Source organism: Trachinotus anak, unplaced genomic scaffold (genome assembly GCF_046630095.1).
Source record: "Trachinotus anak isolate AG129_WGS33_773 ecotype Australia unplaced genomic scaffold, CSIRO_AGI_Tana_v1 ptg000032l, whole genome shotgun sequence".
Lineage (NCBI taxonomy): Eukaryota > Metazoa > Chordata > Actinopteri > Carangiformes > Carangidae > Trachinotus > Trachinotus anak.
Window position 1 is genome coordinate 9,116,170 of NW_027273883.1, and position 27,327 is coordinate 9,143,496.

Below are 27,327 nucleotides of genomic sequence, written 5' to 3' on the forward strand. Positions count from 1 at the left end.
GCTTGTCCAGACAATTTTAATAAAATACTCTAATACTAATTATTGATAATGTTTTATATAAAATTATATTACTTGTTAGTACAGTCTTTAGGTGTAGTTGAGGAAAGTATGGCTATTAATACATTTATACACATACTGTATGTAAGTATATTTTTTGGTTACTTGTACTTTACATGTGTATTTCCATTGGTAGTCATAGGGAAATATTGTACCTTTTTCCCACATTTATTTGACAAGTGCACATCAACCATAGATAAAACTGCTCAGCTGTATGCGAAGAAGTAAGAAATAGCTTCACCTCGAACTGCTACAACATTAAAATGCATACATACAATAGTGGAAAGTAAAAGTATTGCACTTACATGAAATTTTGAGGTTTATTTGAGTATTACCATTTTATTTTACTTTACACTTTTGCTTTGCCACATTTTGGAGGGAAATATTATACTTTTTACTCCATTCAGCTTTTAGCTACAAAACATATAATGGAATATTTAATATAATTAAAAGAAATATGACTGTAAGAGATTAAAACTATGTACAGAGTGGGAATGGTCATTTTTGTATTTCACTTTCACAAAAAAAAAAAAATATATATATATATAAAATATATATGCACATATCATATATAGCTACACAATGCTTAATTTATGGTATTGAGCCTTTATCAAAAAATGTAGCTCCTGCAATTTGGAAACTGCACTTGGCCATTTTGCCATTTCAATAATATTTTGATTAATTGTGCTTAAAGGTAATGATCATTTTTACTTTATTGTACATGTTTGTGATAGCTCCTTGATATTATAGCTAACTATTTAACGGAGGTTTTGAATGCAAGACTTTTACTTGACTTATAATAGCGTTACTTCACTTCTTCCATTACTAGCTATATTGGAAAATACTTGTACTCCTGTAGGTGGCTGTAATGCGCCTGGAAGTTGGATGCCAAACTCATCGAAACGAACCAGAGGAAGACAAGAAACGCTTTCCCTCTACCGTTGCTGACTGTGTTCACTCTTTCTCCGATAATTAACAAAGGCGTTGGACTATTTTTGTTTTAATCGGCCTTTTACTTTGACGGGTAGATATTTGGCATCATTTTCAAGTAATTTAAATGTTGAAATGCTAAGCACGGTAACCACAGTTACACTTCGGCTAACTGATGATATCTAACTTAGCTAGCAGCTAGCTAGCTAGCTAGCCGTGTGTCCATTGAACGAACCGGTGAGGCCTACCGGATCCTGGGTCTCCACTGTGGAGGCTCTTCCATAGACGAACACGCCGACTCACTTTTATCTGTATTTTATTCTTCGGGATTTATTCTCAGGTAATGCACAAAAACGGCTTTTGCATGTGAGTGTAGTAGCTGCAAGAATGAACTGAACACAAGTTAGCTACATGTAGCTAACACTGGTTGCTAGGTAACATTTGATAAAAATTGTTAGCTTACACAGCAAAAGACCCAAATTTTTTCCAGTTATTGAAATGTTGTTGGATGCAGTTCGGCTCTAGTGAATATCCTTAAATTTTCCAAAGGCAAGTGGTAAACTCCCCGAAGCAAAAAAAAAAAAAAAAAATGAACGATGTAAATTTCATTCCAAAGGGCAGTTTTCAGGGATCAAGTAATGGGCTAATTTATGTTTTTTCTGCATTCCTGAAAGTTGTTGAACATTAACTAGTGGTATGCCAGATGCTGTTGAAGTCCTTTTGTCCTTTTTCCAATGTCTCTGAAGCACTGTTTGGACAGTATTGCATTGTAGGAAGTCGAACTGTACACTCACTTAGCAGTTTATTAGGTACACCTAGCTAAAACTAATGCAGTCCTCTCTCACAAGTTACAATGTGCAGTGTGTTGAAGTTGTTTTGGAGGTGTTGATTTATTCTCTGTTGAACTGTATTGCATTTTAGGAACAGTTGTTTCTATTATTTTGTCCACCCCATTTATATCAGTAAGGGACAGGCTAAATAACAGTTTATCTCTATAATGCAATACAATTCAACAGTACCATTTACATTTGAATCAACACCCCTCTAAAATAATTTCAATTTAAAAAAAAAAAAAAAAAAAAAAAAAAAAGCATAACAATCTTCTTGAAGGTAGGATTTATTGTTGTAGTAGACTGCATTACTTTTAGCTAGGAGTATGAATGACTAACTTAGTGTTTATTGCTATCAAAATTGAAAGAAAAAGGCAGTTAATAATGGGAGTCAAACTAGTTAATCTTTCAGCGAGATGATGACCGGAAACATACCTACAGATTATGTCAACCTTAGAAGATAAGAGCAAGATGGTAGGCTTCAAATGACTGAAGAGCAGCACAGTCTCCAGACTTAAACTTCAGCAAGCTAGTATGGGATGAACTGAGCTGAAGGTCTTTTTTCAATTCCCAGTTTATATGTCCTATTTAGTTTCAGAGTACATTTAGACATTAAACTCTAAATTTCAACTGTCAAATGTAGCCTATGTGCTCCGGCAAATAATATTTTCCTTTTTCAGTGCCTGAGAAAAGATGGAGGCTCCTCCTGTCACTGTGATGCCAGTCACCGGGGGCACAATCAATATGATGGAGTACCTGCTGCAAGGTAAGATAAGTCAGAAACATCCGCAGCTGAGGACAGAAGATGAAACATCTTAATAACAGACTAGAAACTGGTGTTATACATAGCCTCTAGGACTGAATGATAAAATGTGTGATAAGTGGCAAGGTTTACAAAACTACTATGGTGTTATGAGATGTAATAAGTTAAGATGTCAACAACTCCAGCATGTGTATATGTTTGACAGGCCTGTAGAAAGAGAGCCTAAATCATGATTTCTTATTTCTAACAACCATGTGATAGTATGTATCACTATGATGCATAATACAGGCAAAGTGCCAAAATATGGTGTTCCTGCCCCCAATGAGAACAGTTGTGTGGTGTGGATGACAAATTAAAAGACTTGGCGTAATGTTCCTAAATGAGATGTTTGGACACCATGAGCTGTCAGAATAGCTTCAGTGCTTTTTTGGGAGAAATTCTCTGGAACTGGAGAGTAATCCCTTCATCTTCCAAAGGATTTTCCCCCTTTTGGAGTTTTGATGATGATGCTAGAGTGCTGTCTAAAAACTCAGTAAAAATTCAATACAAATCAGCATTGCCACAAACAATAATCTGAACGTTAAGGGGAATCAACACCTGTTTACAATGGTTTCTAACCTTCATGAAGGTAGAATTTATTGCAGGGCTGTTGTATTAGAATGTTATATGACTGAAATATTACCAGAAAGGCAATGGTAACGGCTAATCTTCAACCTAACCTGGTCAGGCAGACGAACATCTACTTTCTGTCTCAGCTCAAGGAATTTCAGCTGTTGTAATGTGGCAGCTTTTGCAGTATTTTTTGTGGGAATGTATATTAAAACGACATTTATGAACACCGCATTTTGTGCAGTCCACGTCACCGCACCACATCATTTATGTTAATGCGGCTGTTTCTCTACCATTTAACAATTCAGGCAGTGTATTAGACCAGGCCCTGGAAAGCCTCTTACACCGCCTCCGAGGTCTGTGTGACAACATGGAACCTGAGACCTTTACAGACCACGAGCTGGTTTATCTTCTGAAAGGCCAACAAGGCAACCCTTTCATTCTGCGTGCCCGGCGCTCCCTCTCCCACCCCACAGCTCCCTGGCATCTACGCTACCTGGGTCAACCTGAAGTGGGAGACAAGAGCCGCCATGCGCTGGTGCGCAACTGTGTTGATGTGGCTGCCTCTCACAGCCTGCCAGAGTTCCTAAATGAGATGGGCTTCCGCATGGACCATGAGTTTGTGGCAAATGGACACATATTCCGAAAAGGCGCAATGAAAGTTGTGGTTAGCAAGCTGTCACGCATCCTAGTACCAGGGAATACGGAGAACACGGAACGTCTATCACTTTCATACTTGGTGGAGCTGAGTGTGTTGGCTCCTGCTGGCCAGGACACTGTGTCAGAGGACATGCGCAGCTTTGCTGAGCAACTCAAACCCCTGGTCCACCTGGAGAAGATTGACCCGAGCAAACAGAGACATTAAATGACATAATTAAGGAGATGGACTCCTCTCTGACTACCATGGACAAATTGCCTTTTTTGTTTTTCTTTTTTTACATCAATGTTCTTTTGTTACTTAAAATGAAATACAGTGTAATTTTGACTGAACAGTTACACCTCTGGTCAATTTGTTCTGCTATCACTATCACTACTGCCTTCATCGGTTCCCACCAAAGCGCGGTCTTTTAAATTTTGACATGGCAAACTCTGCCAAAAAGTTACGGCATACATACACGTACACATACATAGTTCAACTTAAACTCAGTTCATTGAGATGTTTACATTTGTAGTGTATATTCATTGGTGTGTTTCTGGAATAGTGGACTTTTGCTTGTTCACAGAAGCATCAATAGCAGTATGTTAGGAATAAATAGAAGGCAGAAGAAATGTAAGAAGTGTGCAGTGCCTGCATTGAGTTTAAAACAATAAAATAATGACCCCTTTACACAGTAAATGTCAGCAGAAAAAAGATTATCACTAGTCATTCTGCTGATGGGCCTGAGTAAAAATGAAAAGCAAAAATTACCATCCCAACTGAAAATGTAACTCATATCGCTATTGCAGTATCTGCCAAAATAATCATAATATGATTTTTTGCATATTGTTCATCCCTAGTTATAAGTGTAACATTCTTGATTTTTAATTGTATGGTTATTTTTGTTGCACTGATTTATTTTCCTTCTCCAAGGCACATAGGTGTGAGAAGACAGTCACAACTACATTACAATTAACCCTTAGAAAAACATAAGGTGAGACAATGAAAATTTTACCAAGGATGATATGATGCTGATGAAATCCTGTTTACTTTCTGCCAAATTAACATTTTAATTGAATAGTCTTGTTCTATATTTAAAGCTACTGAGTTCTTTTTCATCACTCAGATGATTATCAACTCACGGGCACATTCATTTTGTCACACTAGGGGTCTCTCTTGCTCTTCATGTGGCTCTGTCTTGATCAGAGCAAACTGAATGCTGCCTCAGATCATCTACAGGGGCTGTGGTTGCCATGGAAATAATTAGCTGTGAGATCTGCACATCTTTTCCCCCCACTCTAATTAGCTTTCTCAATTGCTTAATGATACATAGACCTGTGAAAGCCTTTCTTTCTTCCCCTCAACAAAAGCATTGATTTTCCTTCTCTTCCCTCTCATTTCCACTGTTAACCCATTAGTGCCTCTTTCATGGAAACTTGAGCTGGGACTATTACACGTGAACGCACTACAGCTGCCTCAGGTTATATATGCATACTAGTGTGTCGACATTATAGCAAGTCTGCTGTGGACACTGAAGTAACTAATGCACATCCTGTCAGTTATGATAATAATGTGGGCAATCTGACATGAGTGCTTCTAATAATACTACTACAGGAAGATGCATTTACAGGGGTTGCAATGTAAAGTGACCATGTGCATGTCTGAAGGGAGAGCTCGGGGGCAGATGGCTGTCTCTACATGTTGACCTACCTGCATATCAAGCCTGATGAGGACAAGCTCGCTGAGGTGGAAAGGTGAGATGACATTGCTTCCACGTACATTTGGTGCACCTGGAAAACCGTCCTTTGAACATTGTAATATACTCAACATTATATTACTGTGGGGTTCTTGTGTGATTTGAAGGGAAGTCTTTTAGTGCACAAATTGAACCTAATTTTATAGTTCCCTACTCAGTACATGAAGTTGCCAGTCAATGAGACCAGAGTATCTGATAGAGACAGTTTTATGTTCCAACAACTAGAAGCAGACTACTGGCCCTTAGGACTAAAGCATGATGTTTCAGCTCTGAGTGAATTATATATTAAAGAGGCAGATGCCTCCTTGCCCAAGGCTTTATATGTCCAGCATGGATACACTACAGTCTGCTGGCTTTCTTCCACTTAAACTTGTGTTTAGCACAGTTCTCTTTGGTGATGAGCTGGACTCCCACTGCACCTCCACTCTGCATTGCTTGGAGAACAGAGGCATAGCTAGGCTAATCAGTGTCTTGGCATCAGGCCTGCTCGGCTATTGTGGATGTAGCCAACCACTGACTTGCACAAGTGAAGGATTTAGCTCATTGCTAGAGGCAATATGATAAGCATGGTTTATTTGAAGAAACTGAGACCAGTGTGACACACTCTCCCAACACATACATGCAAAAATCCTGATAAGTCTTATGATTACGGTTTCATAGGAGGTTAGGATACAGGAGTGATCATCAAACGGATTATTTTTGATTGTAGGATTGTTGTAAATTCTGAAAATTTAGTTGAGTGGGTCTCAAAGATACTGCTTTTTTCATGCTGCTTGCAAGCTGAACTGCTGCAGCAGAGCTGCGGGTATTTTGGTTTTTGATCAACCTGTCAATTATTTTTATGCCTCTGTGCCAGCGACAGCCGTGGCCAGAGGCATTATGTCTTCCGCTTGTCTGTCCATCCCACTCTTGTGAATGCAATATCTCAGAAATGCCTTGAGCAAATTTCTTCAAATTTGGTACAAACATTCACCTTGACTTAAGGATGAACTGCTTAGACTTTGGTGGTCAAATGTCAAGATCACTGTGACTTCATGTCCGTCCTGTTCTTGTAAATGCAATATATCATCAGCAACGCCTGCAGGGAATTTCATTACATCTGGCACAAACATGCATTTGGGCTCGAAGAAGAACTGATAAGAATTTGGTGGTAAAAGGTCATAGGTCATGGTGACCTCACAAAACATGTTCTGTCCATGAGTCAAGAATCCATATGGTAATAATGACAAAACTTCACACAAATGTCTAATGAGATTTAAAAAAAGAGTTCAATTTAAATCATATAAATCAGAGAAAAGCAATAAGCATTCATAGCTGCTCACCTTTGAGAAGCTGGAACCAGCAAACAGAGTCTCTTATTGATAGTTGACCTTAGTGATTGATTATGGTGTAGACACCTGTAGGAAATGGATAATGTGTAGTACAATGATCTAATTCAGCTAATTTGTAGTATGTCTTGTACCTTGGTTTGACAATTTCAGTCCAACAACATTGCTGCACTGTCCACTAACCCCGCAGCCTTTAAACATTTTTGACATCATCCGTTTATTATAACACAATTAAGCTGGCTGCACTTTTGAGTTTGAGAAGAGCACACACTGATTTTCCTCTCTGGGCTATTTGGTTGCTCAGGGTCTTTAACTGTTAAATATAATTAATTGGCTAAGGCAGACAGTGTTAGTTAATCATATTTTGTTAGACCTCTGAAATGGGGATAGAAGCCATTACCTGCACATGCCTTTACTTTCCATTCCACAACACAGTCTTAATTAAAACTCTTGGCACCAATTGTCTGCACTACCTCTCTGAACACAATGTTCATAGTTGGCAGCACAGATGCCAAGATGCCACAGAAAGCTGGCTCTTGCTCCGGGCAGGAAGTCTTTAAGTCAGCCTGCTTTGGGACAATGCCACAAAGGGGTGAAATCCAGCTTCGCCTACTCAGAAACGTTCCCAATACTTGGATTTGAGCCCTCTCCTTCCTGTGTCATTGGGAGCCCATATGCTTGTTAGAGAGTGTGGGTTGTTTGCTGAGAGGGGAGGAGAACCAGGGGAGGTGTTTTCCCAGGCAGGCATCGATCTCCCAAGGGTGTTCTTGTGGCTTCTCCAGCTTCCTCTTATCCTAATCTCACTGGGCAGAATGGGGCGCAGGGATAAAGTGCACAACATCATGAGGTTGTGTGGGGATGGCTAAAGTGGCAGGGCCAAGGAAATGAGAATGGGCCCGGCAGAAATGAGTGGAAGAAATGTGCCCCTTTTCCCTCATGTGAATGAAATTCCAGATAACTTTTTCAGGGTGAAAACTGACACACAAAGTTCTGCCTTGTTGTTGATGTGGTGCTCTGCCTTGCTTGTGGCTGGCTGAGGTGATTACTGCTGTGCAAAATATGCTGTTCCAGGATCAGCCACTTAGAGCCTGAAGCCAGCCACGCTGCCTCTGGAATGTCTGGTATGGGGACAGCGTTGCAGTTAGCCTGGAAGGGACCAAACACATACGTAGTTTTTAAACTCGTGCTGCCTGGGCTGCCCTGCTCACTGTTTTTGAGTCCTATCCTCTTTCTTTTAAAATCGAGTCTTTCTGGAGATTCAGTCCTGCTGTGAGCCTCTGGATCTGGTCATTTGTCTTCTTGATGTTCACAATCACTTTTTTCACTTTATGCGTAATGAAGACACATTATGTAATCTCATGTGTCACCAAAATTGTGGCACTCAGGAGTTTTACTTGTGAATAAGCATCACAAGTAGAACCTTGTGTTAGAGACCTAAGGCTCAGCTGTCTCCAGCATTGCTTTAATTGTTACTCTTATCACATAATATAAAAATATAAGAAGTGCTTGCCCATTACTCAAACTCATAGATGCATTAGGGTTTGTAGACTTTTTCTATCAGCAAACAATTGCCAACATGGCATTTAAACCATGTGATCCCACTGATATTCAGCATTAAGTCATTCCATGACACACCATGACACATCCTCCCACATTTAAGAGCGTGCTATTTTTGACACAAATTTCTCAACATCAGTCATGTCTGAGTGCACAGTGTGGCCATGTTGTGCAACTTTTAAATACATCCTCAGTCCATGCACACTTAGCAGGAAAAGGGTGGGGTCCTCAGATAAATTTCAGCCACCTTGCTACACAGGAGCTTGAAATATGAGGGTGTTTTACTATAGGTTGAGTAGAATCATCTCTTAATAAGTTTCTGGATACAGGGTTGCACACTCTGCAGAGAATGTACGCCTCCACGTTGAGGAGACAATTTATTATTCAGCTGTTGAATATTTTGACTGCAACATGCCCCCATAGGTCATACTGATTACCCGTGGGCTAATAAAACGCTTGCATGGAATGGCTGCCTAACTCGCAAATATTATCAGAAATTCTAGCTGCATGTGAGAGTGTAAATGTAGGACTGTCTGTAAAAGTCCATGAATAAATAATATTCTCCCCACAGCAACCATCACCAGAACAGGTGCAGGAAAATGTGAGGCACACACTGTTGCTGTGAAATAGCCCGTGTGCTGGGGCAAATCTTTTCTGGATGGATAAAGGTGAAAAGGTTAGGTCCGGTGTGGAGCAACCAGCCCTGATTTTTATATGAAAGTCTGATAGCATTTACCAATGAAATAAACAGCCAATGGGAGCCGAGCACCTGTGACTGAGTGCCCGCCCTGCTGTCAGATTTTACAAGGGGGGTGGTGGGATGGAGGGGCGGAATCCCCCCCCCCCCCCCCCCCCCCGGTCAGTGTAGCAGAATTAGGCACACGCGTCTGACCGGGGATGTGTCGTGGTGGATGCGATTTGAAGTGTTTTATTTCTCCTCACTTTGGCTGAAGATAGTTTTCTTTTTTCTTCATTCTGGCCTCTCAAAAGCCCCATTTCACCTCACTCCTCCCGGATTAAAATCTAGGGTTACCTAATCTCTCTTAATCTGTACTAAATCTGTCTAATCGGCACAGAAAATTACACTCACTGAGGTGTAGCCCGCAAATAATCAGCAGAGGTGAAACCTCCCGCACACCACGAGTTCTCCCTGGAGGGCGTTTGGACGCTGCACACGGCGCCCGGGACAATCTGTCACCAGATCACACGCTGTATTTTTAATACAGACAAAAAAAAACCCGTGCCGAGATTGTGCAGGAATTTTCCCATCTGTGCCTTTCACATCGTCTTGTTTTTTTTTTTTTTTTTTATCGCGGCTGGACGTTGAGGCTGGCACACAAAGCGCCGTGTGACGCTCTCTGCCAGAAAGATCATTATTAGTTTTGATTAAGAATTTGGGTTTTGCCCCCCTCCGTTCATACCAGAGATGGTAGGGAGAGAGAGAGAGAAAGAGTGTGTGTGAGAGAGAGAGAGAGTTCGGGATTTCACTGTAATCACGTTCAGAGAGTATTGATTTCGTGAGCGCACTCCAATTGGCAGCATCTTCACTACAGCGCCGGCGCGTCATCCTCAGTTCACATCGACGGAACGAGTTGTAAGCAAATGAGAACATGTGTGGGATCTGAGAGAGTGAGCAAGGCAAAGGGGGGATAGAGGGGAACAAGAGGAGGTGTGATAAAAGCCAATTTTGTCATCCTGATAAGTGGATACGAGATTTGATTGCTGGACTATTTTTTTTTTTTTTTCTTTCTGTTTTTCAGACTGGGAATTTATCGATTCGTCACATGCGCACGCCTCTTCATTATAATTGCAGACAGTTGGGTGCTGTTCAGGCTGAATGGACTTGAATGTGGCGCTGCCAGCTTAATCCGTGCAGACTGGAAGATTTAATAATTCACGGTAATAACGCATTATCGCCTCAGTGGATGCTCTCCACACAGCTCTGGCGATTTTCCCCCCCTTCTCTTCCCCTATTCTTCCCGCTGTCTTCTGGAGGATTTATCGACGACTGCTTTGCAAATATGCTCCTTATCTGAAATATCATCTGTTGCTGCAACTGAATTGAGAAGCCCCCATGACTGGCTCTGACACGCGTTTGAGACTGACTGTCTTGAGGTGATACGGGCTGTTGAATAAGAAGCATTTTTGACCACCACTTGGTATTTCACTCCAGGTAAAATGGACGAAAAATTATTATTACTTTTGTTACTTCTCTTATCTCTCCACGCGAAGCTGTGATTTTTCCTGCATCCATCATGATCCGTCTACTCTGCTGAATCGCCTCCTATTGATTCGGACTGTCTAAGCTCAATAGCCGTGTTACAAAGCGAATTTCAACGTGAAGTGATATTAAGGACAGTGGCATACGGGATTCGCGGAGGTATTTCCCTCCCTTGCTTTTTTTTCATTTGATTTATCCCATTTCAACTGAAGGGTCAATGTTGATGATGGAGGACGACGAATTGGACGCTCATCAGGTTGATTCGGATTTCGAGCCGCAAAGCCGGCCTCGCTCCTGCACCTGGCCGCTGCCTTGCCCGGAGGATTTCCCCGGTGGACACGAGGTCAGCGGGGGTCTCCCGCTGGCCAACATCAAGGTGGAACCGGAGGACGTCCCGGCTTGCAGAGCGGGGCTCGTAGGCGGAACGCCCGGAGAGCTGAAGCATCCAGCCGGCGCCCCGGCACCCACGGGCGCGACGCACCCATGCCTGGCTGGCGCGGCACTCGATGTGACCGGACCGCTGCGCAAAGCCAAATCCTCCCGGCGGAACGCGTGGGGGAACCAGTCCTACGCGGATCTCATTACCCGCGCCATTGAGAGCACCCCGGAAAAGAGACTCACGCTGTCACAGATATACGACTGGATGGTCCGTTATGTGCCCTATTTCAAGGATAAGGGCGACAGTAATAGCTCAGCTGGCTGGAAGGTAAGGAATAAAACACACGGCCAGCATGATGGAGCTTTGACGTGTCAATCACAGTGTCTAGTGATAGTATGGAGTATTATTCTTATTCACTAAGTCGTTATGATTATTTCACCCCTGGTGCCATAGGCTACACATGCCACTCTGGGATTCCGTGTCGGTTACGCATGAATGGTGACATGCGTTATCTTGTCTTAGTTCATTACTGCCGTCATTCATTCTAATGGATCATAGATGGCAGAATGTAATAGACTGGAGTGGAGTCACTCGCTGTGTGTGTTACAAGGCTTTGCTCAGCCCAGCAGCGCAGAGCAGCTCATGATAGTAGTGCATGACATCCCTCACCAGGAGCAGGACCACGGAGGTTAATGATTTATCTTCATATCTGCTCCAAATATATGTGGCAGTTAAACAGAACAAAGTGCTCCATGCATATCCATGCTAATACTACACATTTTCTTCTGCCTAACAGTTAATACATAAAGGAATCAACAGAGGGACACTTGTAGGAGATCACAGGTCAGCTGTAAATATTCAAAGGGCTGTTCACAACTGACCACAGTCCTCCACCACTGCTTGTCTGGCTGAGAGCCTAGAGTAACCTCCTGGACATCTGCCCATGTTATCTGCTCCGAGCCTCATCTTGTTTCTATTCATTATGACCATCTGAGGACGGGGAAAAGGGGTAGGGAGATCAGCAGGGCAGCAGTGCATGTTCTGATGGTGCACCTTTGCTGAGCTGAGACTTTGAGACTAGATGTTAAGTTTGCATCTGAAGAGGCTGTTATATTTCCATGGCAATGCGTGAGAAGGTAAAGAAGGAGGAGGCTGTGCAATATAATAGCTCTTTGTGGATGCATCGTCAGTCCTCAGAATCTGATGACTAGACTGTTAATCATATTATATTTGGGTCTGCAGGATATCTGTATCTTTCTGAAGCAAAACCACAGACCAGGATTTAGAGAGGACTTCATATTAGCCAGCCATACTTCTTTTCCAGCATAACTCATTACTGACTAGGCCGTTAATGCTTATGGCAAAATTTTACTGGAATAATTATTGAGTTGGCAGCCTTACATGATTTCTACTCATCCAGAACTATTTAGGTGCGTCACTCATATCATCAAATACAATCAAAAACAAAAGTAATGGCATGTGTGCAGCAACATGCATTCATATTTTGGAGGCATCAGTCTTCTGTCACAACTTGTTGTGTTGCCGTTGCATAACATGAACTCTGTCACCACTTCGAGTCTCCTCTGTTGTCCTCAGACTTGATCTCAAGCACCTGACTGACACCTTAAGCCTGTCCCATTAAACTGAATTCTGCTAAGGTGTGTCTCCAGGTAGACTTTGTTTCATTAGCCCTGCTCTCACACCCAGAGTCTTCAACCACAGGGCCTCTTTATCTTTAGCGCCAAAGTCCCAGGCTGCTATTTATGAAACTGCAAATTAGGGGGTTTGACAGTGGCAATCTGAGGTCCCGGGCTATTTCAGGCCACAGGCGAGACATGGGGCCCATTCCAGGTAATGATGGGGGATTAGGTAAATCATTTAAAGCAAGCAGCCATAATGTCAGTATCAGGGCTGACCTGGTTTTGGTCAGAGACGGAGTGGTAATGTAAACATACACTTAGAAGTCACATGTGCAGCTTACTTACAGAAACCAAACAAACACCTGATGGAAATATTACCCCTCAGCAGCATGCATATACACTAAAACCTTAATTTCTGATGCAACCGCCTACCCATTCCCTTGCAATAAATGTGTTCAACTTTTAAGTGAACTTGGCTGGAGAAATAAGAATCCTATTTGAATTAGCCTGATTTTGAATACATAATGAAGCTCTGTGGAATATATTTATTTTGTTAGTTGTGAGAGAGAAGGGCCATAAATCTTAATTTTTTGCATACTAGGGCAAGTCAATTTTTGCAATACATGAACAGAAATTTATATGCAAATGATTTAATTAAGGCAATCATGAAATTAAAAGGGTGTGGACACATAAAACGTTATCTGTTTTATGAGATTAATAGTAGGATTGCATGTGAGACTAAGTTTGACAAGGTTAATGTGAGGTCACATGTCCATATTCAGTCCATGAACCCAGAATCCAAATTTTTGGCACCCCCCTCCTCTCTCTCTCTCTCTCTCTCTCTCTCTCTCTCTCTCTCTCACACACACTCACACACACACACACACACACACACAGGTGCACTCTCATAAATGTAATTTTACAATCATATCAGGCAATTATATTTGACAGCAGTATTTGCATGTTGGAAAACATTACTTGTATCATCCACTACATTTTCATCTCAATCAACAATATCATGCACGAGCAAAGCATTTGATGCAAAATAGTCTGTTTTTCCCATCATGGCAGGGGAAGGGGGGAAGAAAAGATAAAAGAATTGTTGGTAAGCTGCTGATGAAATAAAATGAAATTAAGTGGTATAGCTCAGCAGTTTGTGTGGGAGGCTTGTGGGCGGGGGTTTGAAGGTGTTTGCAGGTGGGGGATGACCAAGTAAAAGCAAAGGGACCTCTTGAAACAGTTTATTGAACCTGGACCATACGTGGTGGCAGTCGTAGGAAAATAATCTTGAAAAGCAGATTGAATGTAATTAATGAATTGAATGTAAATTATGCTGCCATGACTCCTATTGGAAAGGATGTGATGCTGGCTTGATGGGTAGTAGACAGCCAGTACACCTAGACAGTACCATTAAGCTCCTATAAATACCTAATGGCTTGTGGTTTCTAGGAAGGCTACAGTATTCAGGGGTCATGGCTTCCTAATCAGTTCCTTACTGGAGGAGTGTTACGTTGAATTGTGTAGTTGTGAACCCTGTGTACTTGGGATCTCTTTCCGCTGGGGTGCCAGTCACAACTGCAGTGTAGATTAGTGGAAGCTTCATTGGCCTGTATTTTCCAGTGCACTGTTACTAAGTTGATCCAACCCAAAATTTTCCAGCACTCTGAACTAAAGTTAGTGAATGATACTGAATCCCTGTGTGTACAGTTGTGTTTTATGTCTTTATAGCTAATTATACGTGAGTGGGAGCATCCACGGGTGCATGTGGATGCATTCTGCATGCATTTGTGCGTGGGAGAAGCACATGTCAATTGCAACAGAGTGTCGGGGTTGGTAGTGTTGTGTGTGTCTTTGTGGGAGCTAGTGCAGGGGGGAGGGGCTGTCTGCTTCTATAGGCATGTGTGTTTGGGCCTGCTGATTGGTCTGACAGCATGTCACTGCAGAGAATGGTTTGTAGTCTTGCTCTTGACTTCATATTGCCTCTAATGGTGGAGTTTAAAGGGAACTTGGTTTGTGGATTGCCCTGTAGGCGCCCAGAAGTTCATAAACTTCAAGGGGCTCAGATAATGCCATTGTAATGCTTTTTTTTGGAGGGGGTTGCTTTATTGTATGTGTCAGCATTGGAGTTATTTGGAAATAAAAAATCCTTTGATGCTTTTGGTGTATGAAGTATATTGAAATAGAAATATGTGATGCAATTGCAACTACAGTGCATCTCTGGAATTTATCGGTCTCTGCCTGACATAATGTACAACACTGTTTTCCCCATGTGTGTTTACAGTGTGGGGCTTTTTCCGGTGCTTGGGGCACTCAGATGCCAGGACATAGCACAGTAGGTCGCTGAGGGTGCTAGGCAGTCACTCAGACAGTTTAATCCAAAGTGACTAGACTGTTATTTATAAAGCGTCTTTAGGTAGCGGTCTGTGCGGGGCCAGCAGGGTAAGAGGTCATGGGGCTTGTGTTATTGACAGAAATCAGACAAACCATAAAAGATGGAGCTTAAAAAAGACAGAGAAATGTGACAGCGACTGCAGGGCAGTGAAAAGGAAAGATGAACTGCATGTGAGGAAATGAAGGGAAGAGAAAGAAAAATGTCTCTCTGGGTACAGTATATGTATAACCTTACCTTCTGTTAAGGCAAATAACACATATAGTATTTATAACAGTGCTGGATCATATCACTTTATCTAATTGCTTTATAGGTGACGAGACAGACAGAGTCTCGTAATCCTGTCACTATGCACGGGCTCCGGCAGCTGCAGCAGAGAGACACTTGGCAAATACGAGAGATATGAATGTCAAATGTGCAGCAAAGAGTGTGTTTGACAGAGGCTTAGCATGAAGTGAAGAGACTTGAAACTTTCGGAGTGTGTCTGTTGTTTGTGTGTCTCTTATGTCTGTGTGTGTGTGTGTGTGCATAGGAATGCATGCTTGTGTTACTTGATGATAGTCGGGGAGTCTGGAGAGACTGGAAACTATCCTAGACTTCAGCTGATTCATATTTTATCCTTCGCCTTGGCTCAGGGGAGCAGAGTAATTTGAGAGTGCGACACACACACACACACACACACACACACACACACACACACACACACACACACACACACACACACACACACACACACACACACACACACACACAAAATGAGAGCATATGATGCATGCTGGACAGATTTATGGTGTAGGATTATGAGCACCTTACATCTCCCCTTGCCTCTTGCAGCCGGAGCCAGGTTGGGTTCAGGCAGTATATTCAGGTTGAGCCGAGTACCTGATGCCAAGAAGCCCGTTCTCACCGCCTTTCCCCTTGCAGCCTTCAGGCAGCATGGCAGTTCATTTCTCACTGAAAATGATTAATGTACATGCAAATTACCAAAGCATGGGCACGCATTCAAATACGGGAGACAGCAATCAGGAGACAGTAATATGAAAAACAATATAATTTTGCCTTTGAAATTACTTCACTCTCCCCTTATCACTCCATCTAGCAGACACCCATGTTATCTCCTCTTTTTATCTCTCCACCTGTCTCTTTCGCTCCACCCATCTATTTATCCATTAGACATTCTATACATTTTCTCTGTCTCGGTGGTTTTTAGCACAAGGGCCAATTGAGGTGAGGAGTCTTTCTCATGGGAGTTATGGCGTCGGGATTTTGAGCTTTAGCAGTCTCCTGCCAGTGATCTAGGCTGCCTTAAGCAGTACGCCTCGTCTTATCTAAGAGAAATCTCATATCTCACATTATCTCAGAGATAATAGGATAACAATGCTGGATTTTCCCCAGCTCGACTCCTCTCAGCTACTGGGTCTTCTGGAGCAGAATACAAGGGGATGAGACCGTCAAGTTCCCAATTCGACAGGGTTGAACTAATTTGGATGTTCTTCTCAGCTGAACTGAACTTCAGTTGTTGAAGCATTTCTTACCAAGCCTATTACCCATGGTTCTGCATTTTTTTTTCTTTTCTATTTTTCTTTTTCTTTTCTTTTTTCTTTTTTTTTTTTTTCCACAGCCATTTGGTGACATTTCTCAGAATATTAAATACTCTTCTCAGTTCATTTTCTCCTACACTGAAGAAGCATAGTGAAGCATAGAGAATTGTCATTCTTTTCGCATTGCACTATTTAGGGTGATGGTTTCCACTATTCCCTCTGGCTCAGGCACACACACATTTGCACGAAACACACAACACACTTGTGCCTCCTCAAAACCACCCATGGAGGAACACTCTGTTCTTGGGTGGGGTGAACCATTTTTGGGAGAGGAGGGGGCTGACCCAGAGCGGAAGCGACTTTCTGTGGTGCTGTTTTGCTGTCTGATTTGTTTCGAAACCTGTCTGACTCTCTGCGATTGGCTCTTGTGGAAGGCGTGGCTCTGTTTTGGTGAGCGCCCGCGGATTTTTTGGCAAAGCCATTCACAGCTGCAGGGACAGAATGTGGTGTGTGTTTCTCTCCGAGGCTGTGTAAGTTTGATGCCATGGAGATGCGATGGGAGGCGGGGACAGCCTTGAGTATTACACCAGTGCTGGGTGATGAGAACACATCTCTTTTTATTTCCAGGGAACGGGTTATGAAACTGGGACGGAGGGAACAGAGAGGTCTTCTTCTGTTTGGGGTCTACATGTCATTGAAGTGCTGCTAGTGAGCTCCAGGCATACACCCACAATGCCCACATTTCAATAAAATGGGACTAAAAGTCATTATGTTCTTGCTCAGTTGCCCTCCAGCCACATTCTTCTGACACCAGTATCCCTGTGACTTGTAGTCCTGCTAATAAAAACTATTCACTGCTTACATTCTGCCAGTTTAGAGGATTCGCTGAACAAAAATAGAAGGAGGACTCACTGATCTTTGTCAGCTGAGTTAATAGTAATATTTCTCCCAGAATAAAAAAAAAAACAGTTCTTAGAATAAAGCATTTTTCATTCATGACCCCACATACTTTCCAAAATGACTAATACGCAATAAATGACTCATCATCTAATAACTGGCTTACATCTCAGAAATGAAATACCTCGGTATGCTGTTTCCCAATATAATGCGGTTAAGAAAATGCCCATGTTATTGCACATGCTCGATGGCTGAATGGACAGGATCCACACACCAAAGGCCTCGCTAATATGTGAGGTATTTTTCAAAGTCAGTCAGGTGCTATGTTGAAGTGGCTTTTTCTAAGGCAGAGAAGAGCCTGTCAGTTTCAGGCTGATGGCTGTGATTGAAGTCATTTCCTCCCGGAGAAATGTTTGTGTTACATATGTTGGAAATGGCTTTGGATATTCACTTCAGCATGTGAATAAAATGTGTTCGCCCTCATGGTGCTAGAAATTTCAGGCTGTGTGTAGCGGCATGCTTGTTGCTCATCTGTGTCAATGTGCATAATGTGTGATTGTTGTACGTGAGTGTATTTCTCTTCCCTTTTCCCCGTATGGGTGGAAGAGGAAGTGTGTGTGTCTGTGTGTCTGTGTGTGTCTGTGTGTGCATGTGGGTGTGTTGGGGGGGGTTGATGGGCTCAGTGGGAGCCCGGGTCCCGGGGGAACAGCTCTCGTTAATAATTCAGACGAGGCTCATTATCAAGGCAGCGCAGATTTCTCCCTGATTCCACCTTAATTGCAGGCAGGCTGCTCCACTCAGGCAGGCGGTAGTCACGCTGGGTCGAGTCTTTCTGTCTTTTTCTCTGGCACTACAGGGCCTGCTCTGCTCCACTCTCTTCTGCTCCATCTCCAGCACTCCCCCCTGTAACATGGCCTCAGGCCAGCATACTCCATATTAGTGTACACCTTAATAGCCGTACTATGAACATACTATTTTTATTTGTACTTAAAGATGTGCCTCATATATTTCTGATTAGATACAGACCGTGCACTGTTTGGGCATCGCTGTGGAATGTTTTGTTTTGTTGTCCAACAAAGACGTAATCTGCAGGTCAATGTGGTTGCTTCTAGAGTCAGACATTAAGTTGATCATCAAAAAATAAATCAGTCAACAATTTTGATAATCAATTTCAGCCACAAGCCTCCAGCTTCTCAGCTGTGACATTTTGCCACGGTTCTTTTGTCGTATCATTATAAACTGAATAAATTTCTAGCCTGGTCTGCCGACAAAACAAGCTACTTCAAGATGTAATTGTGGGTGGGGTAACAATTAATAGATGTATCGCAAAAATAATTTACATCGATAAGTAAAATAATCATTAGCTGCAGCACTTGTAAGCTGTGTGATTTACGCTTCATTATGATTGAAGTGCCATTTGTATACTCAGAGATCCATCGAAAACATAACCCATATAATGCCTTATGATGCACGCAGCACAAAGCCTAATGTGTTTTCCTTTGGTTATATGCTTTGTGAAATATTATAATGGCCAGTTTATCCTTGAAATAGCCTATAGCATGTTATCATACTGATGACACTATAGAATGTGTGTTGCCATGATTGATATCAGGCTACAATAATACTCCTCTTCATGCCCATCTATAGGCTTATGTAATGTATCTTGTCTTCATAATTTACACTGACTGATGGGTTTCCATTCAGTCCATTCAGTGGAGCCCCGCTGAGAGAGCAACATAATAGCCTGATCTTGTCATACATGTGTATGAATATTTCAAATCAAGCCATTGTAACTAGATGGGGGCTTTAGATAAACAACACAGATGCTTCTTCCTCTTTGCTCTCGCTATAAGATGAAGTGTGCTCCAAGCTGTATTTTTCTCCCGGCCACAAAACAGGCTTCCCACAAATCATGGTGCCCATATTTCCTAATTCAATTTTTCTCTTCGTCGGATATCTCTTCCTGCATGTATGCAAGGGATTGATGGCCATGTGCATGTGTGTAAATGTGTGTGTTTATGCACACGCATATTGCTATGTCTGTCCCTGAGAAAGAGATGATGTATGCCGAGCTAAACGGTGTATTTCACAACGCTCCATCTCCGGACCCTTCCTGGCAGCCACGTGCCGGGTCTCTCGCTCCTATCCACCTGTCCATCAAGCCCCTGTCATGAGCCAAAGGATTGTGGGAGGGGAAAGAGGAGAGTATAAGGGCCGTCGATCAGTTTACCTGAGCTTGGCGGTCCCGGCGAGTGATGGAGGGAGCCGCCTCACAAAAGGAAATGTAGTTAACTTTGACGAATCGGAGCAGGTGGATGGAAAAAAAAAAAGAAGGCAGCGGGGAGGAGGAGCAGCAAGAGTTATGTTCAAGAAAGATGCTTGTTATGCTAATGGTTGGTGGATATGCTGCGGCTGAACCATGCTCTCGCGCCTGATGGATGGAGCTGTGGAGGTCACATCGGGTAGCGGCTGGTCAGGAGTCGGCGTTGCGCCCCGCTGAGCTGTGAAGTCGTCTCATCCAAGCTGAAAAGAGGAAACTGACCTTGGAAAGAAATCACTTCACATGTGTGGTTATGCCTGGGCCTGTACATTTGTATGTGTAAAACAAGCCATGTGTGAGCAAATCTGTGTGGGAGCCAGCATATGTGTGGGGAGGTTACAGGATTGGGGCGAGGTTGTTGGGTTTATGATGTGACTGTGAGACCAGCTGGGGTTGAGGGGGAAGGGGTGTGTGTGTGTGTGTGTGTGTGTGTGTGTGTGTGTGAGGTATGGTGAGGCAGTGGGGGTGAAATTCTTCCCTCCCCAATTGGATTTGTATGTCACTGGCATGAATCTGGGTCAGGACGCTGGGTCCGGTGTTTAGTATGCTGACCGTGTGAGGTCTGAACTCCGAGTCTGCTCATAGCCCTGAATGAACCCAGCACGTCTGCCTCGCTCTGTCTCCGACTGTCTCCTCTCCCTTTCTCTTTTTCTCTTGGACCCCTTTTTTTTTTCCTCTGCGTTTCTTTCTCCTTCGTTTTCTCTCTGTGCTGAGAGCCTTTTTCAATCCCCTCTCCTCTGTCTCTCTGCCTTTTTTCTTCCCGTACCCCAGGCCTTTTTTTTCCCCCTACCCTTCTTTCTCGTGCTCTCTTTTTCACTGTCAGTCACTCACGGCCTTCTCTTCTCTCCTCACTTGTTCTATTTCACACTCTCAGTCCTTCCCACAAAGTAGCCTTTTTATCACTCATTTCCCTCTTCCCTCGCTCATTTCTCCTGCTTCTTTCATGTGCTTTTGAAATCCCCTTTTCATCTTTAGCTCTCTCTCTCTCTCTCTCTCTCTTGCCTGCTCTCTCCCTCATGCACACTCACACACACACACACACACACTGGCTCATTCAGTCATTCTTTTATTATCCCAAAACTAAAGTGATAAATGGCTCTCTTTCTTCTCCGTAAATGTCACTCGGGGAATTGTCTCTGCTCATTGATTGACTGGAGTAGAAGGATGGCCACACATGCACATGCGCCCGTCGTGCACGTAGGGAAAAAAGAGAAAGAAGAAGAGAAGGAGAGAGAGAGAGAAATGGGGAAATGATCTATCATTAGAAGTATGGGTAGGCTGGGACTGCAATTGTCAGGGTTAACATCTGGCCCTCGCAGGTTCAGCTTTCTCTCAGTGGCTGATACATCATTTGAAGAACTTGTGCAGTTGGTTTATAATGAAGCGCCAGTTCTCAACAGGACTTGGCATTCGCAGGAGTGCTGGGAAGCTGGAGCTCGACAAGGGATCAATCACAGTTTAACAATCTGGGCTGGCAGGCCGAGCCGGTCTCGCCATTCTTTTCTCTCCAAAGTGACGTGATGCAGAATGCATAAGTGTTATTCCCAGTCTGATCATTTGACTTTAGCTTATCCTTAACTGTCAGAAAAGTGCAGACCAAGGGAAAAAAAAAGACATCAGAGCCATTGTTCAGACCAGACAGTGTGTGTGAATGTGTGTGTGTAAGTAAGTAGGGGTTAATAATGCTCAGTCATTTTCTTAATGTCTCATTCACCCTGCCTCGGGCGCTGGAGCTTGATAAAGGTCAAGACTACTGGTGGTTACATGTCGTCTTCCCTTATTTCATTCTCTTCACTGCGCAGCAGGAGGAGGGGAGGAACCAAGAAGAAAGGAAAGTCTGCAGCCAGCCAGCGACGATGCTGATCCACGTGTCTTCATTCTCAGAACCAGGATAAGGAGATTTAATAGGGAGACAGTGGGGAGACGGGGGCGGCTGGCTCAGTCAGTGAGGAGGGGGATGAAAATATTAAATTGATAGAGAGACGGAGATAGAAAGACAAGTAGAGGGAAGTGAGGAAAATGGAGAGGGCGAGAAAAGAGAGCTAGAATAGTAGAGAGTAGATTATAGGGCTTCCAAGCAGGACTGGAAGCCAGACTTGGCTGCACTTCAGCTACACTCTGCACACTTCAGCTCAAGTGTGCGTCCATTAGTGCACTCCCATTGCACTCAGAAAGCCACGCACTCTGAGATGCAACACACATGCACATACAGGCACACACACAAACACACACAGTAAAGTTCTCATATACTGTTCATACATGCAAAGCCCCACAGACATACAAGTACAGTTAGCCTACACTAGCTCTACCCACACACACACACACACACACACATTTACCCAAAAAGCTACACTGACCTAGTCTTGCTCTGTCCCCAGCCCCCCTCGCTTTCTTACTCACTCACACACACAGACACACACACATTCACAATCCCTTCACTAGCCACCAGATTGCTTCCCGTCAAAATAAATAATTAAATGCGTGCAATAACGGCTTCCGAAAAAAGATCCCTCAATTAGTGCAAAATGGGTAAGTGGCGTGGGGTAGGGGCTGCAGGGGGGGAATGTATTTCGGGAACACACACACACACACATACACACACATAGACATACACACAGTCTATTACATAAGGCAAATCATGACCCAAGAAGGTTTTTGCGCAGTTGTGCAACGGTAATTTGCCCCCTCCCCTTTAGCAATCAGCTTAGTGAAGTCTTTTCTCAAATCCTTACAAGTGAATCATGCCCAAAGACCGACCGGGGAGAGATGTAGATGAGTGGCAAGGAGGTGCAAGAGGGACAGTTGAGGGGATGCTGCCAGGGTCAAGGCTGTGTGTGTGTGTGTGTGTGTGTGTGAGTGTGTGTGAGTGTGTGTGTGAGAGAGAGAGAGAGAGAGAGAGAGAGAGAGAGAGAGAGAGAGAGAGAATATGTGTGTATGTGGAGCTGTCTTTGTACATTTCCAGGGCTGTGTGTGTCTGGAATGGTGATTAGTAAAAGATTGTAACTCATGCAAGGGAATTTGTATGTTGGAGAAAGAAAGCGATACAGAGCTAAACACTGGGGTTCCTTTTGTCGAAGGTGTGTATATGTGTGTGGACATTAAGCTACTGACAGTGATATGTGGTAAAGGGCAGAGGTTGCGATGCTACCTGGTTATGATGAGAGAATGGAAAATATCGGCTGGATGGACATTTAATAACAGGGACTGACGTGGTTTGGAGCTTTACATCTTGTTTGATCATGAAGATCAGTAATAAAAATTATAATTGCTGACAGACGTGATTAAGGCTGAAACTGGTGACTATTTTCATAACTGCTTAATCTATGGATTATTTTGATTATTATTAAAATGAGGAGTAAATTAAGACAAAAGCCCACTGCAAGCATCCAAAGACCAATGTATCTGCCTTGAATGGCTTATTCTGTCTGATTTTATTTTGTATTGTTTTGGCACAGTCACATGAGACAGACAATAGTTGCAAATCTTTACACCGGAGAAACTGGAACCTACAGACATTTGGCATTTTTCATTCATCTGAATCCTCAATCTAAACCTTTACAAACTATACACTGATTGAAAAGATCCCTGCATCTCTACAGCAGGGGTTTATTTAGTATCAGTGGTGCATGCAAAGACAATAATTTAACCTCTCATAGGTGAATCCTGACATTTCAACAGTGAACTCCTTAGAGTTGCCTCCAGGATTGTGGCTGTAATAAAAAGGGTTCAACCACAGGAACCATTTTATTTTGGGTATTTTATTTGGGGATACTTCAAAGGTTAAATGATTAATTGATGAAAAGGTGATGAAAACTTGTTGAATAACTTTCTGTGGATCAAATAATCAACTGACTGCTTAACTTTGAGGGCACCAGAGTTTAGCATCCAGTTTAACCATTTAAAAAACTGTGACCCATCTGTGGGATACTTTGGGCTTGGCAGCACTGGTTTATGTGTGTTTTGGGCTTGATCTTTGTACAACCACGGCGAATTACACAGTGTTCAAAAGTCTCCAGATTCTATCTGTGCAAAGCATTTTAGGACCTCTCTATCACTGCAGCTGTTGACGTAGAATTGGTTCAGACTTGTAGCTCTGGCTCCAAAGTGTTTTTCTACTACAGGCTTTTTATTCTCTTTTTAATGCCAAAAAATAGGTGAGGAAAAAAAAAAGGCTGTGTGTGGTTTTTGGTTCAATATTTCTTCTAATTATTCAGATTTTTTTTGCTGTAAAATTTTAAAGAGTTTCAAAGGGGACCAATCTTATGACTGTAATCAAACCGCTTGAAGAACAGTAACCTTTTTTATTGTGGGCTCATTATCTTTGGCCTTGTGCTCTACAATGGGGGTGTCTGTTAAGGGATTCAAACCCAATGGGACCCATGTGCCACTCTTCAAAACATATCCACAGATGAAGGTTTCGGTGGCCTTGTTTGCCTCGTAGCTGTCACACTGTCCCCTGTTGTACCTGGTCAGTCACACGTTTTCTTGTGCAAATGACTCACCAGTTTAATTTTCCATGCCATCCAAAACCCCTCAATCTTTCAGCAGAGCTGGCGTCTGGCCAGACTGCATCGCTTAACCTCATGATACCGCTGGACTGTTGTCATCAGCGAGGCTATAATGCTAAACTACACTGACAGCAGGTGCCAACACCCAGCTCACAAATGTTTCACTGGGACAACTGTACTCCAGAAAAGGCCTAATCCGTGTGTGATAAATGCTACAACTGTAAAGCAAACGGATGTATTCCTGAACCTGAAAACCCACTGAGTAAGCAAACTAAGGGAGGATTAGCACTCGTGCTAACACAGCTAGCTTTGTAGAAGCAGTTCAGTTTGTTTAAATGTCAGGCATGTTGATTCTGGTATTCAGCATAGGGCATCGCAGCACAGGTCACAGACCTGGGGGGATAGAGGGAGATCAGAGGGACCTCTCTGACTAAAGAGATTGAGGGAATGATAGAGGGAGGGGGTGTACACAAATGAAGTGCACTGGTACAAATTGTCAGATGAATGGATGGATTGATGGGTAAATGTACAAATGAATGAGCTGGGGGTTAAAGGAGTGAAAGGCTGGCACGAACAACTGCAGGGGTTAAAGTGCTGGGCTGCAGAGAGGAACGAAGTCCAGAGAAGTGAAAAGAGCTTATGTCTCACATGTGTAGAACAGTTGTTTCACCTTGCTGCGGTTAAGAGTAGGTCAAGTAGCAATGATGCTTAGTGCAAGGAGAAGATCGGCTGTGTGATGCGGAGTGGGTGAAAATGGAAGCAATGGGCTGAAATGGAAAGATGTAAGCGAAGAAGTGAAGTAGGATGGATAAATCTGGAGCTGGGGAAATGAAAAGCTGCAACGCACCGTGCTTAAGTGAGGGCATGACTTTAGAGATGTGGGGAGAGACAGAGAGGGTCAGTCAGAGATGCAGGGTGAGAGGGGGTAAGATAGATGGACTGATGGAGGGAGGGTGACAGAGGGGAGAAAATGACAGAGGAAGGGGCCACGCTGGGGTCTTTGCGGTGGGGCGATTGCGTGACTGAGAGGAAAGTGCACTGCCGTGTGTGTAATGCTCTCAAGACGGATATTAAGACGCGCTGCCCGACTCACACAGCCACTGCCCCTCTCTCCCCTTTTCTCCTTTACTCTCCTCCATTCTGCTCCCTCTCTCACTCCCTCCGTCTCCACTAATGATCCTCGCGTCCTGCCACACTGCCGGGCTGAGTGATGCCCACTGACAGTCGCACTCAGGCAGAAACGCAGCAGCCCCCTTCCAGGAGTGCTGTGACGCACAAACACACACACACACACACACACACACACACACACACACACACACATATTACGTACAGAGGTGTAGCCCTCTCTCACATACATGTATCAGCTCATGCAAAGCTGCTGACAGATGTGTATTTGTGTGTGTGTGTGTCTGTGTGTGTGAGAGAATGTGACCATCACACACACACACACACAGAGCCCCTGAGTGGTGCTCACAGTCACGCACTTACTGTAAATATGCCTCCATCCAGCTGCATCTGCCTTCAGGAATTTTCCTGTGATGGATGGATGTGGGCCATCGAGGTAATCACAGGGTACAGCTCACTCATTAATGATGCTGCTAGCGCCTCTTTTGGCCTCTGAGCTTGATGACAAATGAATTTTTAAAAGTGGACACGGTGAAAATGAGAAGACAGTACAAATACAGAATACATTGTAGATTTTGACTTTAAGGATAGTTCACCATAGATACAAAATGGTTTGCTTAGAAATACCAGGCGACGGAATTTTTCAGTTTCTGCAGGTTCAAGGTTGTAAGTTAGCCTTTTGATATACTGCAGATGTAATCTGCTTTATTTTGCAATTTAGATGACAGAATCAGACAAAGTGATAAATTCATTGCGGTACTGTCTTGACCGTGAAGTGAAATTGCAGATAGGTGAGTGGTAGAAATCTTTGGTACGAGGAATTTACTCTGTTACTCTGTAACTGTCAATAAACAATCTAATTTCAATGTAGCAGTTGCTGTTGAATGGTCACAACTGTTGCTTACCCGCAATAACTGCTGCAGCAACAGCTCAAGGATTCAGGAACAGTGAATTTACTGATTGCACAGTTCCACACAATTCAGCTGTATCTATGAAGTTGTATGGTAACCTTTGGAAAGCATTCAACTGAGCATAACAGAACTACTGTCATTCCATGGAGCATCTTGTCTGCAGTCATGCCTCAAGGTTCAAATTGACAGTCAATAAATAACCTGGTATAAGTTACAATAGCCAACATATAAACAGTAGTAGTAGTAGTAGTAGTAGTAGTAGTAGTTTATTACTTTTGCTTAATTTGGTGTGAAAAAAAATCATGCATGCTGTGCAGCTGCAGTCATGTGACGCTGCCCAAGTTGTGTCAATCTTGGCAACTTCCATCCTGTATCTTACAGATTTTTACATGCAATGCAATTCATGTTCAGTATGAACATTTTTAGGTTTTGTCTGAAATGCTGATATAAAATGGGAGATTTGCTATTCTCTGAAAACACAGGAGAACAGGTTTGCTACTCTCAGTGAAGCATGATATGTTATTTAGAAGCCCTCTGTGTGTTTCAAATAGGTAGACATTAATTCTAAATAAGTCTGTTTTAGTCATCTTACGGTGTCCACCATCTATCATATTTTTTCTTCCCATCTCTACCTCCTGTCCTCTTCTTATTTCCATACTTCCCACTGCGAGGCACCTTCCATTTTCCCGCCCTAATCCAACCGATCCAAGCAGAGGCCTGATCCTGACTGCCGAGGAGAGGTTAGGAATTAGGTCACAGCATCTCACTCCTCTAATTAGATGCTGTGAGTGTATGCATGACATTGCATGAGTGTGTGTGTCTGCATATGCGTCTGCACGCTGGGTGCTCTTAATCCGTAGGTGGCCTCTATGGTAATGGAGAGTCCTGGGAAGAGGCGTTAACCCGCATTTCTGTTACTCTCCACA

The 27,327-nt window shown here is 43.1% G+C and overlaps 2 protein-coding genes across 3 annotated transcripts in view; both read left to right on the forward strand.

The window, feature by feature from the left end:
• Positions 1-746: 746 nt before the first annotated feature.
• med18 (mediator of RNA polymerase II transcription, subunit 18 homolog (yeast)) lies at positions 747-4,179 on the forward strand. Of its 2 annotated transcripts, none has more exons than XM_071469866.1 (3): positions 747-1,081; positions 2,498-2,583; positions 3,498-4,179. In XM_071469866.1, the coding sequence occupies exons 2-3, from the start codon at positions 2,511-2,513 to the stop codon at positions 4,052-4,054; spliced, it is 630 nt and encodes a 209-aa protein (XP_071325967.1). In that variant the 5' UTR covers positions 747-1,081; positions 2,498-2,510; the 3' UTR covers positions 4,055-4,179. The 2 variants fall into 2 exon arrangements, with proteins under 2 accessions (XP_071325967.1, XP_071325966.1); XM_071469865.1 differs by having other exon boundaries at positions 755-1,327.
• A 5,787-nt stretch (positions 4,180-9,966) lies between these two features.
• The window catches only part of LOC139613310 (forkhead box protein O6-like), a 31,926-nt gene continuing 14,565 nt past the window's right edge, over positions 9,967-27,327 (forward strand). Inside the window, exon 1 of the mRNA XM_071469855.1 lies at positions 9,967-11,394. Coding sequence (XP_071325956.1) covers positions 10,906-11,394 — 489 coding nt within the window. The 5' untranslated portion in view covers positions 9,967-10,905. The remainder of the gene's footprint in view (positions 11,395-27,327) is intronic.

Bases quoted from the DNA above. Each gene is read 5' to 3' on its own strand.
- med18 (XM_071469866.1), top strand. From the start codon at position 2,511: ATGGAGGCTCCTCCTGTCACTGTGATGCCAGTCACCGGGGGCACAATC. The intron at 2,584-3,497 runs GTAAGATAAGTC...TTAACAATTCAG, and splicing joins GATGGAGTACCTGCTGCAAG to GCAGTGTATTAGACCAGGCC.